This window comes from Folsomia candida, unplaced genomic scaffold (genome assembly GCF_002217175.1).
Source record: "Folsomia candida strain VU population unplaced genomic scaffold, ASM221717v1 Fcan01_Sc005, whole genome shotgun sequence".
NCBI lineage: Eukaryota > Metazoa > Arthropoda > Collembola > Entomobryomorpha > Isotomidae > Folsomia > Folsomia candida.
Window position 1 is genome coordinate 10160525 of NW_019091197.1, and position 19461 is coordinate 10179985.

Below are 19461 nucleotides of genomic sequence, written 5' to 3' on the forward strand. Positions count from 1 at the left end.
TATTTCGATATTTCGATATTCGATATTCAAATATCGAAATATCGATATTTCAATATCGAAATATCGAAATTGAAATCTTGCAATTTATGAGTTTAGTTAATTAAATTAAAAGGTTAAAAATGATGCATATTATTTAAATTTGAAATTAAGCTTTACTTAGTATTAAATAGCTGACCACACCCCTCCCAGCGCCAGGGGGTGTGGTCAAAACTTTTTTTGAATGTTCGTTTTTAATTTCCATCTTGATTGTACCCTATATTAGCCTGCATCTGAAAAAACATCTTTGAGCTACTTTTCACACACCCTGAGGTCAGGGTGTGTGGTTTTATTGAAAACACTAAAAGCCGCATAACTTTTTAACGAGTTCAGGTTTTCCAAGTCTGCCTTCGCAATACGGTGCAATAAATAAACCCCGAGGTCACAACCACACCCCCTCCCACCCAAATGGGTGTGGTCCGGGGCAAGATGATATTTTTGTTGAAATTTAATCTATAAATGAAATGTGATAAAACTAAGTTTTCCTAGTCTGTGGTTGGCGTGTTTGGGGTGAAACTATGCATTTGGTATCTGTATTTGCTACGGTTTATTCAATTAACAACTTTTTATTTACCCCACCGCCAAAGGTTGTGCTAATTACTAACAACTTTTACCTTATTTAAATTTTCAAACTTTGGTAATATGATCTCAGAAAACACAAACTATCAATCGTATCGTCATTTAGGCTAGCACGGACTTTGCTAACTAAATAACCAGCTGAGGAGAATGCTCGTTCAGCTTCTACGCTAGTTGGTCTAATTGTCAGTAAACTATCATATACAATTTGAAGATGAACTCCTCTTGTTCCTCCGTGTTGAAATAGGGCGAGTTCCTTTTTGATGGTGGACAGCAGATTTTGTTTAACCTGCGACTTCTCTGAATGAGCAGAAGATATTGCCTTTTGTATTGCTTCTTGAAGTTCGATTTCCAGGGCCGTTTTTTGGTTATGTTTTATCCTTTGTGAGGTTAGATTAGATAACGGGTCTTCATCGTCTTCATCTGGAGAATCATCATGTCCAATTGCATGAAGTCGTTGGATTAGGTCACGAATGCTATTTGCAATAGAATTGATTGACGGCATTCCGAATACACAATCTTGATTCTTGTTTGCCCGTGTGCAGAAACTTAAGAATTCCAGAGAAATTAGTTCGGCGCTGCTTTATTCGACGTGTCAGTACTGTTACCAATTCTGTGCTCATAGTTGAATTTTGATTTTCAAGCTTTGTTATCATAAACTGAAGCATGGCGTCAGCCGTATGCAAATTTGTGTCTCTTCGACATAATGCTTCAACTGTAAGCTTAACAGGTTCGAGTACGGATGCGAGACTTGAAAGTGTAGCCCACTCTTGCTCCGAAAATGACATTTCGGAGTCGATGTCGATTAATGATTTTAAAATTGAAACCTTAAGGGTGACAAATCGCTTAATCATGTCGAATAAACTGCTCCAGCGAGTCCGGGAGTCAAGTTGCAACTGTAACTCTTTTCCGATGTCGACTAATGTGTGTTTCTGCAAAACTTCGTCATTTTTCTTGGGCGATTTTCTAAAAATTTTCACGACACGCCTTACTTTATCAATTATAGAGCGAAATTGATCGACTAAATCCTTCGGTGTATCTTCATCGGCTTCGCAGACTTCAAGTTCCACAGTAAGCAAATCCATGTCTAAGCCTTCGTCCTCATCCACATCCGGAATGTCGATGTTAATGTCGCTTCTTTTCTCGTTTGTTGGTTTTGGCTTCGAATAGAGAACATCCATAACTCCCAACTGGATTGCATGAGCAAAACACATCTGCTGAAGGGTAGGTGATATATTTCCGACCTTCGTCATTACGGACGCTCCATCAGTGCATATGCATATTATATCGGTATTCAAGGACAATCCGAATTCTTTCAGTCTTCCAGACACAAGATCTAGGCATTTTTCTGCAGGTGCTCCTCCGTGAATCCGGACTAATCTAAACTCCAGAAAGTGTCATCTCGATGGACGTTGACGTTTATATACCTGCAATTTCATTTTCGTTTACTATGCATTAGAAATACATACTTATGTAGTCAGTGGCTGCGGATTATAACCCATCATGGACATGATTTAATATCCAATCAATTTTAATAATTCCCGCCTACTTATTTCCACAATAATAATAACAACGGTAATAACGATAATATATAACGATAATATCCCCAAAATAACGTCATCACTGTGCAAAATTAGTAAAGGAATATTTACTAACCTTCTATTTCTTTTGCTTGTCCATTCGTCGAAAGTAATGGAAAATTTCTTGCCCAAATTTTCCAATTTCCTTATCTCACTTATGACATGACCACGGATTTTTACAGTGTGCTGGATAACAGTGTTGCGGATAATCTGTGGTGTTTTTGGGACGTCTAAGTAGCCGCCATTTGTTAGCAAGTCGCGTAAATCCAATGACGTGGTGAAAACAGCGAACGGTAATCCATCAAGTGCAGTTAACCGAGATAACACAGCCTCCATTGATTTGTCGTCCTGTGTGGGAAGACCTTCAGAAATTTTTCGCTGTTTACTTCGGGGAGTTAGGTCACTATTTTCTGTTGAACACAAAGGAAATTTGATAAGCCCATCATTTCTCCCATTAACTTCTGCAATATTACCGGTGTTTTTATCTCCAAGCTCCGTCCTTTTCTTAATGAAAATTTTGTGTTTGGTTCGCAAGTGTACATGTAGTCCAGTGGTTGCTCCTTGTGTAGTTTTTAAAATTTGGTCCCATATCCGACACTTTGCTTCCTGAGAACCCTCTTTTAAAAATAAATCCCTAAGTGTACGGGTTTCAACAGTTTCGTCAGAAGGCGATGTTTGTGGTGATTGAGATGTCGATGATTCTTCCATTTTACTATTACATTTACTTCAATATTTCTATTCGTAAATTATTTTATAAACTAAAATTGTGAGAAAACTTGGAAGATTTTGTCTTCAAAACAAAAGTATGTATTTATGAATAATTTAAGTAAGTTCGACTTTCCCGCTGGTTTTAATCATGTTGGTACAAAATAAGAATCATATTGAAATTCTGAAAAATCCTTGTTGTAATATGGAAATTTCGATATTTCTGGATCTCGAACTATCGATATTACATGCCACATTGGTGAACGTTTTGCACCAGTTTCGTTACTCTTAAGGCCAAATGGAGGCAACCATTGAATGGGGGTAAAATTTCTGTTCAAATTGATGTGCATTTACCATTTACCATTTTTTGATCGTTTTTGATCTAATTAGACTGTAATAGGTTTGACCTGTGGCGCCTAATACTAACCAGGATCTGCCGTTGACTTCATTTTGAACTTAGTTTTAATGCTTTTTATGGATAAATTAAATTTCCACAAAAATCTCATTTAGCCCCTGAACCACACCCCCTAGGAGCTAGTAGGTGTGGTCGTCACGTCGAAGTTATTTTGCTGCACTATATGTCGAAAACAGAATTTGGAAACCGTTACTCGTTTGAAAGTTATGCTATTTTTAATATTGTCGAGAAAACCACACCCCCTGATGTTGGGGGGTGTGTCAGGTAGCTAATTTTTTGTAAATTTGATGGAGGAGTTCATGGGGTACAATCCATATGAAATTTTAAAAAAATCATTAATTGACCACACCCCCTGGCGCTCAGTGGGAGTGGTCAAATTGAACCCATCCTCGGATTCGTCACCCCCCAGAGATTAGACATTGGTTTCCGAAAATAGATTTTCAAAATGCATAAAGTGGCTGCAAAATTAGGATGATATTGAAATTGTGAAAATTCGATATTGTAATATCGAACTATCGATATATCGATATCGGATTTTCGATATTCTAATATCGAAATATCGATATTTCGATATCTCGAAATATCGATATTACATGCCCTACCCACAAAGTATATATATTCTGAATCCTCCCGCCGAGACCTTTCCAACGATACCCCATTGATGGGGCTACGTGAGATTTGGCCTTAGGACTTATGCCGTTAGAGCGCAAATATTTGCAAATGTCGAAAAAATAAAAATTCGCAAAGAATTTGGAAATATAACCCATTCAGATCATTCTTCATCAATAATGAAGAAAATCCATCCAAAATTGTTGAAATGCCAGCTATTTGAAAAAAGGTGAAAAATGAGTTAAGTTGGCACCTTACTCAGTCACCCGTCCTCTTAAGTGCTATCGCTCTGTTATGGGTGAGGCTGGGGCAAAATGAAACAAAATAAAACCGATGGTTGGTGTGAGTTGAGATTTTGCTAAAATTGGATATTTATTGTAAAGGAGAAGTAACTCGCCGAAGCTACTTAGATATGCGTGTTTAGTGTAGTTTCTTGGACTGAGAATATTTCTGTGAGAATACTACTTGATGGTCGCAGCTGGTCGCAGCAGAATATACTCCCGACAGTATTAGGTACCCAATAGTGCAAGTAGTTGCTCAGATAGGGGCGGATGAAGGCGGATAGGTGAGAAGATGTCCAAGCCCTATCTCCTTAATGTATTATGAAAAGTTTGTGAATTTTTTTCTCTTGAATGACTTCAACGATGGGCTTTATATTTTGCATGGATAACAAGTTGGTTATGGAGAACACAAGGGCATACGTCTTTTACCAATTCTACATAGTGCCTTAATGGCCACAATTTAGGGATCCTGGCCCATAGTGCATTCTGCTAATTGCCATGGACGGCTCCTTCCCTTCCGGCGAATGTGTGAGCGATCCTACCATTTCTTGTATCTGCGCGGGTAGATACTCCAGGCCACCGGAACAATGGATGTAAATGCACGTGACCATCTGCATCACCTCGCGGCGTTCCGCCTTGTTGTAGAAAATTGACCCAAACCCAGACACAGGTCCCACGGACGGCTTGCGGTTCGGGTAAAATCGGAAATTGACCGTTTCACGGGGTCCGAGCCGAACGCAGCGGCCTCGATGAGATCCAATTTCGGGAGGATGTCCCCAAAAGTGGAGGCTTTGTGGAGGATGATTTCCTCCAGTGTCCAACATGGGTAACCTAGTTTCGCCACCTCTCTTTTAACAGTTACTTGCGCCAGGGGACCCATCTTTCCGCAGTGCTCAATCATCATAATGACTTGGTGAAGGTCGAGTAAGCTCTGAAAGTTAAATAAATGCATGAGAAACGATTTAGACGGATAAAATTTCATGCTAATTGGCTGTCCGCAAATTAAGTGACACAAAAATCGCGACCCCCTAAACAAGTGTAACATATGAACGATATCATTGCAGCCTTAGGCCCCCTTTCTCCTCTTGCATTACGTAATTTACTGACGGCCCCAAAGGCGTCGGTTATCCGACTTTCGGATACCTATCTAGTCCAAAGTCGTCTCGGTTTGGATATTTTTCCACCGAAAGATTCAGACCCGGTTCGGCCAGGGGATAAAAAGTGCAGCATTTTTCATTTTCAAAAATGTCCAATAAAATCAAAATTGCGAATTTTGCAAGTACAAATACGCCGATATTCGTTCAGCTTTTGGCCGGACGTCCTCAACATGTAAATAGGTATATTTAAAAGTGTGCAAACCTTGGCGCGATTTTTGATGCAAAAAATGAACAAGTCCTTCACTTTTCGACCCCTTTCGCCTGATGGAAGGGGACCCTCTTCTCTGTGCAGGATATCCGCATACGCCCAACAAAAGACGACCCACTCTCCCCCCTCGACTGTACACTGCAAATATCAAATAAAATCGCAACCATCAATAAATTTGAACAATTAAACAACCATTTCGAGTTTTTTTGCACGTGTGAAATCATAAATTGGCAATTTACGATTTCCCACGTGCAATTTAAAATTGCACCTTTGTTTAATTTAAGCTTGATTTGACGTTACATTTTTTTGTAACACTTTGTAACCACACTCTAAATAAATTTGATTAAAATTTACTCGATTTAAAGTAAAATTGTTGCTAACGTAACTATTGTGTAAAAGTTGCCCAATAAAAGTTAAAATTTGTCCAACTTTGAAAGATTTTTGCTCAACCTTGAGTAAATTTTAACTTTGTCAGGGTAAATTGTTCACAATAGTCGTGTTAGTGGCAATTTTACTCAACTTTATTTACAGTGTACGATAAGTACTTACCAGTTTCTCCTCGAGATATCTGAGACATTTATGCACATCACTCTCTTTCCTGGCCAAACCGACTAATTCCTCAATATAGCTCAACTCCAAGGCCGTCGAAATTTTACCAGCGTCGCCATCTGACTTGTCCAAGTGCTGAACTCAACTTGCAGTAGAGTTAAAATTCTGTCTACTTGAAAGTTTTCCGCGAGAAAAGAGCAGACCCCTCATCATTGCTCCTCCTCGTTCTCTCTCCATTCACCCTCAGCCATTGAACAAAGACATGGAAAGTTGCAATGTATACCAAGTTCCGACGCAGCTAGTGGACTTACGCAAGGTATGTGGGTAAAAGTAAAAAAGGTGAAATTTTAAATTTCACACGAAATTTGGCATGGACATTAACCAACATATGTTGAAGCATAATATATCATCAATTCCTGTTCCGTTCGCTATAAATTTTCCAGGAAAAATCAAAAACCAAACGTCATTTCTATAATTTCACACGTTAAAGTGTGCTGTTAAAAAAATCAAAATAATAAAAAAATGATCAAAATAATAAAAAAATATCAAATCAAAATAATAAAAATAATAATAATCAAAATCAAAAATCAAAATAATAAAAATAATAATAATCAAAATCAAAAATCAAAATAATAAAAATAATAATAATAATTTAGGTGATCAAGATAATAAAAAAACTGATAAAAATGGTGATAAAAATGATAAAAACTGACGTTAATGTGACGAAAGGCGACGTGGGTGTGTGCCAAAAGGCAATTTCGCATGGTTTCGCCCTTTGGTACAGTTCGTTTTAGCAATTTTTACATTTCTGCAATGGCTCATATTAGCTACAAATAAATGAAAAATTATACAGGAATTTGATGTTTCTTTATTTATTCTTGCCGTTTGAATAAGTATAAAAAGAGTGAAAATAATTTGTACTTCAGGGTAATTTGTTTAATAAACTCAAATTTCCATTATGTATTGTGTTTGTAGCATTTGTGGTTTTGGCGATACATATCTGATATTTGTAATCATCACACATTCAGTTATAAATGAAGATCATGTTTAAAATAACGTAAAGGACAAGCCGAACAGGAAACTTGATCCAAATGTTTACAAATGCGAACTCATTTTTAATACTTGTGCGGGCATAGGCGCTCTCAAATATTACGTCATAAATATAGTGCGTGAGTGGTTTTTGATCCTTAAATCGTTGCAATGTTAAGTTTAGCAAGGAATTTGTGAGCGGATAGTTTTAAGCTCGGGTTTTTTTGATGAAATAATATATGACGGCCCCACAGCAAAATTATGCCATTTAGTTCCACCGTGCTCAACATGTTTTTGCTCATGTAAAACCGGAGCATGATGCTGGGTACATGTAACTGAAAACTTCAAACTTATCTAAATATTTACACTATATTTTATATTCTTTTCATTGATGGAACGCAACAGTTTTCTGCCGTTTCTCATTTGATTGATGATGCACAGGTTTAAGAGTACTAACAACCGGATGCATGCCTACATCGACTCTAGTCACTTAAAAATGAGAATGATGTGACCACTATATAAACAATTTTAACTATTCCATTTGCACGTCGTAAATACTTATTCTTATCAAGCCGAGTAAGGGATTATAAAACCATCATGCCCGTCCGTTCGACACGATAGAACTATCGAGTTGAAACTTGCATCCACTGCATATTCCAGAAACACAAAATTACTTCCAACATCGGAGACAACGAGGCATACGTTGACGAGGTCCATAAAATATAACAAAACAATTTCAAGCTCTGTTAAATATTGATAACTCACGAACTTGCCAGCAATATTTACATGCTTAAGAGAATATCGAATGAATATTTCATTTTTATTATTCGGAATGAAGTAATTAATATCCTCAAATTTTATTGTTCATACATATTATTTTTGCAAGTTAGTTTATTAATAATCGCTGGGGATTTTATATATTTTAATGTTAAGTAAATGTGAAGTAAATGGGCACGTGACGTTCCCGCTGCATTCACCAGAATCGAAACGGAGTTTAATTACGAGCAAATATTGCAATTAATGATGAAATATGCATGAATCTCAATTTCCCCAAATTTCCACCCCTCCCCGTGAAGGTGGTGGGTGTGGTTTGAATATGACACTCAATTAATAAGGTATGGGGAATTTTGTGGTTCACACAGACGTGAAAAATCGGATAAAAAACTCACCAACTTTCCGACCACACCCCCTTGTGATGATATATTATGCTTCAGCATATGTTGGTGAATGTCCATTCCAAATTTCGTGTGAAATGGACGAAATTTAAAATTTCACCTTTTTTACTTTTACCCACATACCTTGTGTAAGTCCTTTAGCTACTTGCGTCTGCAATTTATACATGAATTCATACATGCATGCATGAAACAAAGTGAGCAAGCAGAGGCGGATCCATCCTCCTCACGACACCCGTCTAGACGAGTTTTACTACGATTTCGTAGTACCCCCGAGGAAAATATTCAAGTAGCAAGTGATTGAACTGAGTCACAGCATGTGTCTCAGTTCAGCACTTGGACTACATCTGACCGGTCACAATCTCTGTATGTGGTGCTAATTCGATCGATGGCTTCTCTAAAGTCGGCAAAATTTTGTTCCGGTTCCATTTTCGATTTGATGCACACTTCAAAATTAAAATTTTCAAGGGTAGTAGGTCAGGATCCGGGGATGGAATTGCGTCTTGTTGTTTAACCTCTAGAGAGACGTGGACAGGGGAGAACTTTAATTTTTCTAAGATTCCACCCAATCATCCGTTTTTTTTAATCTCGATCCGTGTCCTGTCCTTGAGAACGGGGGTGGCACCCCGATTCCAGACTTGGCTCACTAGTCGACATTCCTTAATGTCCGCATGGAAGAAACCACCTGGGGAAGAGGGGTGGGCAAATTACAACACTAATTTAATCTATGTTCTTTCAATGGTTTAGATTTTGAGGGCAGTTACAGCTACAAAAAGTCGGGAATCTACAAACCCCATAAAAATGTTTATTTGTATAATAACTTACTCAAATTCCTCCCATTTCTGGATAGTAACGACAAGAGGAACCGATAACTGAATTAATCTAACTAGTAAGTTAGAAGTATGTAAATATTTAGCAAAAAATATGTTTTTGCGACGAGCAGTAGTAAATAGCAGGTGTGGGTGAATGCACATTTCTGCCGCCTTTCAGCACTTTGTCTCCCAGGCATCATTTTCTCATGCATATTTCTCATCCCTACATATTTGCTTTTAGTTCATTATTAAATTACATATTTCAATATCCAAGAAAACACCTGTAATGGCACAACACTCGAAATAAATAATTTATTTCGAGTTTCGAGTATTTCGAGTTTAATCAAATTTGTTATAAATATGATTAAAATTTGCTCGATTTTGAGCAAAATTACCACCAAGACAACTGCATATTGTGTCAAAGTTACCCAGTAAAAGTTAAAATTTATCCAACTTTGAAAGACTTTTTTGGTCAACCTTGACTAAATTTTGCCTTTGTCAGGGAAAATTTTACACAATGGTTGTGTTAGTGGCAATTTTACTCAACTTTATTTACAGTGAAGCAGTATATACAACTTCAATCTTTTTGCATATGTCTAAGCTCAAGGAAATTTAAGTATTCATTGAAATTTAAGTATTCATTGAAATTTAATTAATAGATAGAGCTTCTACACCACCAAATTAATTTTGCAGGGATTGCAAAGCGAAGACGAATTTTCTGCATAAAGCGTCCCGATTAGTCCCGTACTCCCATAAGACTAACTTATACGATGACCTGAGGAGGTAGTTTTTGGAATTTCCTGTTAAATTGACATATGTATCGAATTTAACATTTGGTGACCTTTCCGTGACCTCCAAGTGACCTTCCGTGACCTCTGAGGTCAAAATGGAGGTCACCATTGAATTCGCGGCCAAAATTTCCTTTAAAATGACACCCCATATCGAAATTAAGCCAAATTTGATTTTCGACCACACTCCCTGGCGCCGAGGGGGGTGGTCCGATTAACCCCATTTTCGAACTCGACCGAGAACTAAAAATTAGAAACACAATGTCGAAAACGGCGATCGATTACGTTGACTCGTTCTGGAGATATCCTGCTTACGGACGGACGGACGGACGGACAAAACGATCACATAAAGCAGCTGACGCTACTTAATAATGAACTTGCACCATGCCATCTTCTCATCAAGCATTATTCTCATGTCATGATCTGCCTTAATCAAAATTTATCATCAGTTTTTCTGGTTTGCGAAGTTGAATCATATTTATTATTTATCGAGAAATTTATCCCGCTATTCGGTTTAACATTTCTTTAAATAAAGTAGTAAAAATCGTTACCGCTCAGAATGACTCGTTGGTTAGGATTTGTGGCAAAATGGTAACAGCAATTTCCGCGAAATCTAAATTTATTACGCTACACTCTTAAATGTAGAAATGGGGTTACGAATATAATAAAAAAGTAAACGTAGGTATATGACGTGGTTATGAATTTTTCACCAACTGGTTGTAAATTCATCATCTCTGGTGACCATTGAATACGGTGTGGGTAAAACTTTATAATTAGTCGCTGACAATTGGAACCACTCGATAACAAATTTATATCCACGGCGGTAGAGTCACATACATACGTTTATTTTTTGGTTATGAGCGTAATCCCGTAATAAAGAGTGTATCCGTTACTGGATAGTAACAAATTTAAATCTCTGGTGTCCGACTGTTACGTGGACATCCCAAAAGGGACAGAGCGGACAACATGGAAGTAAATATGTATGGTTTACGAAAATCACATTTAAACCCATTTATTTATTGGTGATATTGATAAATTGTTCACTACATATGCAGTATTTAAGGAAGTCCTATAATTCAATCAGTTGTGTTACTTTTTACTGGTTGTTTTGAACAATATATTTGTGTTATTATTGATGGTAGAAATTTATAAAATATATATATAGAGACACAACTCCTTTTTAACCTAACGTCGTTATAACATGTTATAAACCCTGCTTAGTTGTTCTGTTGCTCATAATAAACACCAATATTTGTATGGAAACCTGACCAGGTTTCCATACAAATCGGGAAACACCAGTGTTTCTCGATTTTTGTGGAAACCTCGACTCTGAAGTTCATTTCTTAAACCACCGGCCGTCACAAATTACAAACTTATTGATTAAGTAATTAAAATTTTATTTCTTTCCAAAAATACAACAATCTTCCTACCAAGTTCTCAAACTATCGCCCGGTTCGGACGGGCTTATTCGCTAGTTTTCTTTAATAGCATTTGAACTAGGTAAGGTCTAGTTCGATATTGAAATTCGGTAGTCTGTCTAAAACGTCACGTTTAAAACTTAAACCACCAAACTTAGCAATCCATGCATTTCTCGAATACAAATTTAACTGAGGATCCATTACCTTACTCGGTTAACAATAGATGAATTAATTATGAATTTATACGCAAGTGTTATAGATATTTGAACTTTTTATTCACGTTGGTATCAATCAAATTAGCCAATATTATACGAAAGTATTTATTTGTTATGTCAAATGCTTAAGACTTTAGGTGTTCAATAAATTTGAGATGGAAAATTTATCATTGATAACAGTATTCACACATTAATATTCACAATTGTTGAAAGAAATGATTAAATGATGTTCGTATGCCACATGCTTCTCAACCTGTCATACAGCAAGTTATGAATTATTTAATACGTGATATGCAATACAACTTAATACGTATCCAAGAAATTTTAAACGAGTAATTAAAAACTAGTCACGGCCTTGATTCATTTAAAAGGCGATGCAATCTTCCAGTTCAAATCACAATTCAGTTCACTGAAAATAACCTTGTAATAATTTATTACCGCACGGAATGAATATACTGACTGCTCTATCGCGCTGGTTAGGATTTGTCGCAAAAATGGTAACAGGAATTTTCCCGAAATTCCGATTTAGCAGAATTTTGTTTTTTACCATTTTCTAACAAATCCTATCCAACTCGGTAGAGCAGTATACTCATTCCGTGCGGTAATGAATTATTACAAGGTTATTTTGAAACTATTCCAGATTTCTTTCCTTTCACCCTTGAAAAAATGTACACCTTTGCCATCATCGGATTTGCCACCCTCCTCAACATTGTTGGTAATAATGTTTTAAATTAAATTTTTAAATGGCCATTGCTCTTCAATAACCTTTATTTTTGTGTTAAATAACCTTTAACCTTGTCCCTCACGAGCGGAGGAAAAGTTTCGGGTTTGCACATTTTCCCAGTCTCAATCGAAACTTCGCATCGACCCTGTGGGGAAGAGGAATTGACGTCAGGGTTCATAATAGTGAAATGTGCTGCATTTCTCCTTCTTCGTCTGATGGTATTTTTTCAAATTTTTTGGTCTGGCGGTTGGTCCTCAACATCCTTTACCATGAAGTGAAGTAACCTTATGTGGACTGGTAAAGGATGTTGATGTCGACCAAAAAATTTGAAAAAATACCATTAGACGAAGAATGAGAAATGCAGCACATTCCACTATTATACACGGACTCCAAAACTTCAATAATTTTGTTCAAAAATATTTTGGGTTGAATCCTACTGTTTTGAGACCTTTAAACTCATCTTACACCCAAACTATAACGGCTAAAATTCTGAAACTTGGTAGGTAGCATCTCTGATAGTTGCTTAACAATAATCAAGGGCCAGTCTCACTTTCCCCCGACAGTGGGTATGGTTGGTCCTCCAGGGGTGTAACCTGCTAAAAACATTTTTTACGTATTCTTTGGATCACAAATGTCCAGAAAATATATATATATTCAGTAGGATTCAACCCAAAATATTTTTGAACAAAATTGTTAAGGTTTTGGAGTCCGTGTATTATGAACCCTGACGTCGACTCCTCCTCCCCACAGGGTCGATGCGAAGTTTCGAGATAGGCACAGGGAAGGTTGACATTGGGAAAATGCGCAAACCCGAAACTTCTTCGCTCGTGAGAAACAGCGTTAATCGAAGCATTCTTAATATTTTTCAGTCATTCATGGGGAAACCTGCCAGTCTGGCCCGTACCACAGTGAACCTTGTCCCCCCTCTGGATACTGTCCACCCGGGACTACCCGGAATGACGGCTTGGAACAAAATTGCTATTGCATACGACTTTGGACGGCTGACGAGAAAGCAAATCAATCTAATTGCCAATGCCAAAATTTCTTACGTCAATGCAAACACGTTGTGGGGGCGGTTACTCGTGCCACCGAGCCATAGAAACTTGTTCGGGAGAAGACCTGCGAGAATTTTGCAAAGCAAACCCCACCTACTATTTCTGCGAGGGGGACAGCCAAGTTGACAAAGCAATTTGTGCCGCATTGTACACTCCGTATTGTAAAAAAACAACACGAATTTGCTAAATCAAACTAACTGTCTTATGACGGGTGTCAAGAATTGCACTAATGACGAACTTGGCAAAGTTTATTGAGCCCTTGGGCGCGAAGAATGCCGTAAAGTTTTCGAAGATTTTCTGAAAGTTAAATTAGGACGATTGGATGAGTTAGTTTCGAATATAAAGTTCCCAATTAAGGAGCCAGTTAAACCAGAAATTTCAGATCTTCTTGATCCAAAAAGCACTTTCTCCATTGTCGTATTTCACACTGAATGTAACGGATTACAGACCACCCGTTTTTTGCCTTCCATAACGCTGGTTGAGAAATAAGAATACATGGCATTAACTTATTTATGCATATACACATATCCATGTAGTCAATCAAGCGTTAACACTGTAATTATGTTCGTCTGAATAAAACAAAATAAGTGTCATTATGTACCACAAATTATTTTCGCACGTGTTAATTTAATCTGGTCACGGGTAAATCTGCTTCACATTCTTGTTTGGAATGTTTGAAATCATAATTCATGAAGATTTCAAAATGACATTTCTTAAGGAAATAATATCTTAGATTTTTCATAACAAACTAAAATTTATTTTCTGGTTAATTAAAAAAGTTGACGAGCTGCTAACAAAATTTCGAATTACTAGCGACAACTTTCATATTACTAAGGGCTTATCTTGCTAATCACATGTAATATATGTAGATCAATACAAGCAACAGGAGAAAATCAGTGCAGTTTAAAGTTTTCAAAATATGTGACAGTATCTCCGAACCAAACGACGTGATTTTTGAATCTTTGCTTTATCTCATTTCAAAAGTTTTTTTTAGTTTCCTAAGTTTTATGTGTCGACTAAAATTAAACGAGGATTAAGATATAATGCATTTCGTTCAGAAGATAAGCAACAAACATTGCACACAAATTTCAATATATAACGGGGTGAGAGCATTCATGTATATATACATATATCCATCCAGGACAAAAGGCAGGGATGGAGAACAAAGAAATTCCTCCAAACTTCACTCACCTGCAATTAACCACAGTGTTCCATGCCACAGTTCCATGCACAAATCTGTCAATCAAAACCCAGAAAGGTAAGAATACGTTTTTTAAAATTCTTTTGTTCTTATCATACCTGTAGTTTTCTTAGTCGTATGACCAATGAGTCACCCAGACCACACCTTGCTTCTCTTTCCAACTTTCTCCTACTTGTTTCTTCCCGACTCGTTAAGATTCATTCGTATTTGAAGCAAATTTAGTCATTTAAAAAATTTTGAAGCCGTGTGAATACAAGATTGTTGTTTCCACATGACTTAAAAATATAAATTTCACCAGTTAAAGTAACAAAACCTTGTCTCAATTCGAGATGTATTAGTTATTTGTTTAGTTGGTATTATGTGGACAATTATCTTTTCTCTGCATGGTGTAAATTATTAGATACGTTGTGACCGCGGAGGTCGGCGAGGATATTGAACTTGAAATCCCCAAGACGACGAAAGGTCACGCAGCCAAGATAATTTTTACTAAGTATATGACTCAAAAATGTGACGTGGTGAAGGTGAAAGTAGTCACAAAACTTTCCCTTGCGTGTGTATTTTTCTAAAATAGTTTTTCTAACATATTTCAACCATATTGTTTCAACAAATTCTTAACTCGCCTACATCCAAATTTGTTGTTGAAACATGACATGAAAAATGTGGAAATGAAAGTATCAAAACCTAATCACAATTTGAGGTGTAGCAATTATTGAACTGAAACAATGTAGACAATTATCTCAGGATAGTGTTAACTATAAATTAAGTTAATTACTCGGAGATCATGGATGTCGAAGGGGGTATCGAAATGCGACCTGCCCAAGAAGACAAAGGCTCTCGCGAGGTCTGCCGGCACATTCAGCGTAGCTCTTATCCCAGGCTGGTTGATATGTTTAAACGACGATGGAGAAATCTCCGCATCCGGTGGCAAAATTTGATGAAGTTTGAACCATCCCAGGAAAATGCGTGCGTCCGAATTCTTCACAAAGTTCCCGGTTTAAGGCAAAGTGCTAAGGCTGGATTGCATGTTTTGGCAAGGTGAGAAACAAAGTAACTTACATAATTACTCACATTTTATTTTGAATCCTCTTAGCACAGTTTGAGGAATATGTTAAATATTTATCTGCATGTAAAAATTGACATAATCAAGATATAATATGCACATCTTGCATATAGATTGTGATCTGCATTATATGAGTAGGATTATAATTCGAACTTTCTACTGGTCATAGTCACAATACAGATTAACTGCTGCAGGTCTTAACTGCATGACGTTTACAGTATTCACAAGGTTCCCCTTCTGGCGTGTTAATTTGTTGTATGCATTTCATTTTGAACTTCATACAATCTTGCTCATGAACTGCGAAATGCCGACCGTTGAGGCACCTGTAACGACCCTCTGGAGCACATTTAATCGTACTGTTGTGCGGTTTTAATTCACGGCCACAAAAATAGAGGAAGGTTCCTGTTGTATTCTTGTTGTGAGGACACAAGCAGCCAGATTCAGAATCATATTTATGTATGTTTTCGAGAAACTCGACATCATTTTTCAGCTCCTCGTCGATTGGTGCAATTCCTCCCAACGTTATTAAACAGATGAATAGCCCCAGGGTTGAGTGAAGCTTCATTTTAGCATAGAATTGGGAAATATTTCTGAAAAACATATGTACACAAAATTTGTATTATAAATATGGATTAACTTTAAAGGTTTCTGTGGAAAATCATAACAAGCTCTAACCTTCAAGAATTCCCCTAATTTTTTCTCAGCTTTTGAGATTCACGGACTCTTCAAGTTGGATATCTGGTTTACTCTGTGCAGAATTGGATAATAAGCATGAATCATAAATTACATTTCTTTTTGTTTCAGGGCCTTCTGGTTGCTCGTGTTTGTATTGTGCGTAGGCATTGTTTTTTACATCATCCGGGAAGGCATTCGGAGAACAATGGGTCATCCACTGACTGTTACGTTCGAAACAGAGGAAATAAACATTGGAGATGCTAAATTTCCGCAAGTCGGCATTGGCCCATATAGTGGATTTAAATTGTCCTCCGTTTATGATGTCCTAGGGTTGGTTTATATCTGAATTTTATGCGTCCTTGTATGCTACTAATTATGCATAATTTCGCACACATATAGAAAGCAAAGGGCGGTGAGAATTGGTGTCAAGGTCGTGGCAAACGATGGGTCGGCATGGAGCAAGAATGACGTGGAAGGAGTAATGAAGGTCATCGACCACGGTTGTGATGGGGGTGCGATATTTGCTAACAAGAATAACGTTAAAATTTCCGACAATGAGCATAGCAGTTTCGCCAAGACCAGGGAACTTTTGGAAACTCATGTGGACAACATTACAAATCCGGGCGTGCAGCAAAGAGTTATTCCGTTCATAAAGGAGGTAGTTAAGTACAATTAAATATATAATCAAAATCAGAATAATAAATTTGCCAACAATTGTTAATTCTAGGGAATGATAAAATGTGCCGATACCATTAAAGGATGCCTCTTGAATGGGAAAAGTTATAATTGCAGTCTCTTATTTAAAGAACACTTTTCTGCTTGGGGAAGTACCTGTGTCTTCAACGGGATTCCTGTGAAAGCGACACGGCGGTATTCATAAATGATTTTATTATTTCAGGCATTTATATAATATGTAAACATAATCTTAATCCCATCCTGATTTTCACAGCTATTCAACAATTCAATCCGAACTGGGTGGAAGCACGAATGAGGAAATCAAAATGTGGGTTGACGCCGATTTAGACGAAGATGTTGCAAATGTTAACAGGAAATTCGACGCAAAACGCCCTGCGATACCATGGAGGCAAATGGCACCAGGTAAATTATCTGGACTCACGTTCGCCATAAAAGAAGAGCTGGACAGAAAAGCCTGTATTCACGGCGAAGGCACCGGGTTTACGGTAAGCTGATAGTTTACAGCAATATCGTATAGACGAATCCATTATAATATTTCATTTGTATACAGTTGGCGTTAAATAATCCCCGGGACGAGGTACAAGTAGAAAGATTTGTAGTAACACTGCCGTATGGCCGTGAGATCGACGTTACTTTATATCCTGAAGTCCTCCTCGCCGAGAAGGATGCCAAAGACGTTGCTATGGTTAGAATCATAAAACATCTAAAGAATATTTTCCACTAATAATAAACATAATTGCTTCTGAAGAACCGGCGCGGCTGGTACCTCAGCGACGACAAAGGTGAAGCGCTTCTGGATTTCTACAAAAAGTATTCCAGACAAAATTGTTTGGAGGAATGTTTCGCCAAAGCAGTTTATGAAAAATGCAAATGCGCAAAAGTCTCATCTCCTGGTAACCAACAAACTGAGTTGCCCAATATGTAACTTTCTTACAGTATTATTTTTTAGGATTACCAGGGAGAACTTTATGTTCATATGATGATTTAAATCTTTGCGTCCAAGAGAAAGAAGGTATATTGATAAGCTTACTAATTAAGATGGGCACAGCAAAAAAATGTTATTTGTGCATGGTACACATAGAACAAATGCATAACCAAGGATTGAAACTTTCGTGCCCAAAGTGTTTGCCCAATTGTCGCGACATTAAATACCGGACATCGGTGACCTCGAGCCGAATGACAGAGAGCCGCATGAATGATTATCAGGCTATGTATGATGGCCCGATTGATATGTATGTGGATTAAAATATGCACATAACCACCAAACAGATCAATCTTTAAAAATGTGTCATGTTTAGGGGAGACTCGGAATTTAGGATTTCAGTTGTCAACGTCTTCTTCATGGTAGACTCGATCCATCCGACTCGAAGAAGTGCAAGATACAGTACCTTCGAAGAAGTTGGTAAGGTGTACCCAATCATCTTGATAAAGTTTCAAAGATAACTTGTTTTTAATTCTGATCAGGCCTTGTTGGTGGGACAGTTTCCATGATAACTGGCTTAACCTTGTTGGACATAATTGAGGCTCTCGTACTAATCGCGGTAATAGCCGTTGCAAAGTACAAGGTGTGGAATAATCTTCGAACTATGGGAGGCCCAAGTTGTAAGTAACCTGCGCCAGTTTTATACAGATGAAGAGAAAATTGCTTCTTAACAGATTTTATTCATATTTTGCATATTAATTATTTTCAGTTAATTAGACCCTGTCGATTCCCAAGTTCCTGAGAGGGAATAATAGGGTGGCTCCTGAGGAAATAAAGATGGAGACAGTCCAACCGCCACCTGTCGAAAGGCCACAAAGGTCAGCATTGGCACGCCCTCCGTTCCATCTATGCGAGAATTTGCCTGAATTTATTCCCTAGATCATGAATCCGAAAAATCGTCTGAGAACATAACCTAAGGTAATTTAACTAAAATTGATTGATATAATGAATCTGAACATTGAATCATAATAGTTTACTACATAATTGCTTAGCGCTGATGCAAAAACATAATAATTAACTTATTGTTATGTCACAAAACCCATGCATGATTCCCTTCCTACAAACTCAGCTTAAATTTGCTTGCATTGTAAAATTTTAAACAATAGCACAAAGTAGCGTTGTAAATAGGTATTGTTCTTTTTACTGAGGAAGTGACGCAGTTACGTAGTAGTTACTTTACTTTAGTGTGGTGAGGAAAAGTTGATAAGTGACGTTGAATCGTTAAAATTAAGGAGAAATTGCTTATTTCAGCATCACAATAATACAAACTATGCGTAGATTTATATCTGCTTCTATTAGGGATAAATGTAACAAAAAAATCAGAAATACTTTTAAAAAAATATTAGCTAGCGAACAAGGCACTTAAATTGACATTAGCTGTTACGATTATAAAATAATGCAGAGAATGAATAGTAAAATAGTTCTTTTGACAATCGCTCGAATTAAATTCACCGATTCAATCTTCTATCTGCCAGATATTGTCTAGGTTGACCGCAAAAATTTATTAGAAACAAATTG

At 37.2% G+C, this 19461-nt stretch overlaps 1 protein-coding gene across 1 annotated transcript; it reads left to right on the forward strand.

Moving 5' to 3' along the window:
• Positions 1 to 15311: 15311 nt before the first annotated feature.
• On the forward strand, positions 15312 to 18660 carry LOC110850556 (pickpocket protein 28). Its single transcript, XM_022097990.1, has 12 exons — positions 15312 to 15565; positions 16395 to 16595; positions 16665 to 16923; positions 16993 to 17135; positions 17215 to 17446; positions 17512 to 17646; positions 17710 to 17854; positions 17911 to 17973; positions 18043 to 18172; positions 18260 to 18363; positions 18426 to 18563; positions 18653 to 18660. The coding sequence occupies exons 1-12, from the start codon at positions 15312 to 15314 to the stop codon at positions 18658 to 18660; spliced, it is 1812 nt and encodes a 603-aa protein (XP_021953682.1).
• The last annotated feature ends 801 nt before the right edge of the window (positions 18661 to 19461 follow it).

What these genes read in the sequence shown, in the direction of transcription:
- LOC110850556 (XM_022097990.1), top strand. Translation starts at nt 15,312, where the DNA reads ATGGATGTCGAAGGGGGTATCGAAATGCGACCTGCCCAAGAAGACAAA. An exon ending in GGATTGCATGTTTTGGCAAG is followed by an intron (nt 15,566 to 16,394) that starts GTGAGAAACAAA and finishes TTTTTGTTTCAG; the next exon opens with GGCCTTCTGGTTGCTCGTGT. An exon ending in ATGCCAAAGACGTTGCTATG is followed by an intron (nt 17,647 to 17,709) that starts GTTAGAATCATA and finishes TTGCTTCTGAAG; the next exon opens with AACCGGCGCGGCTGGTACCT.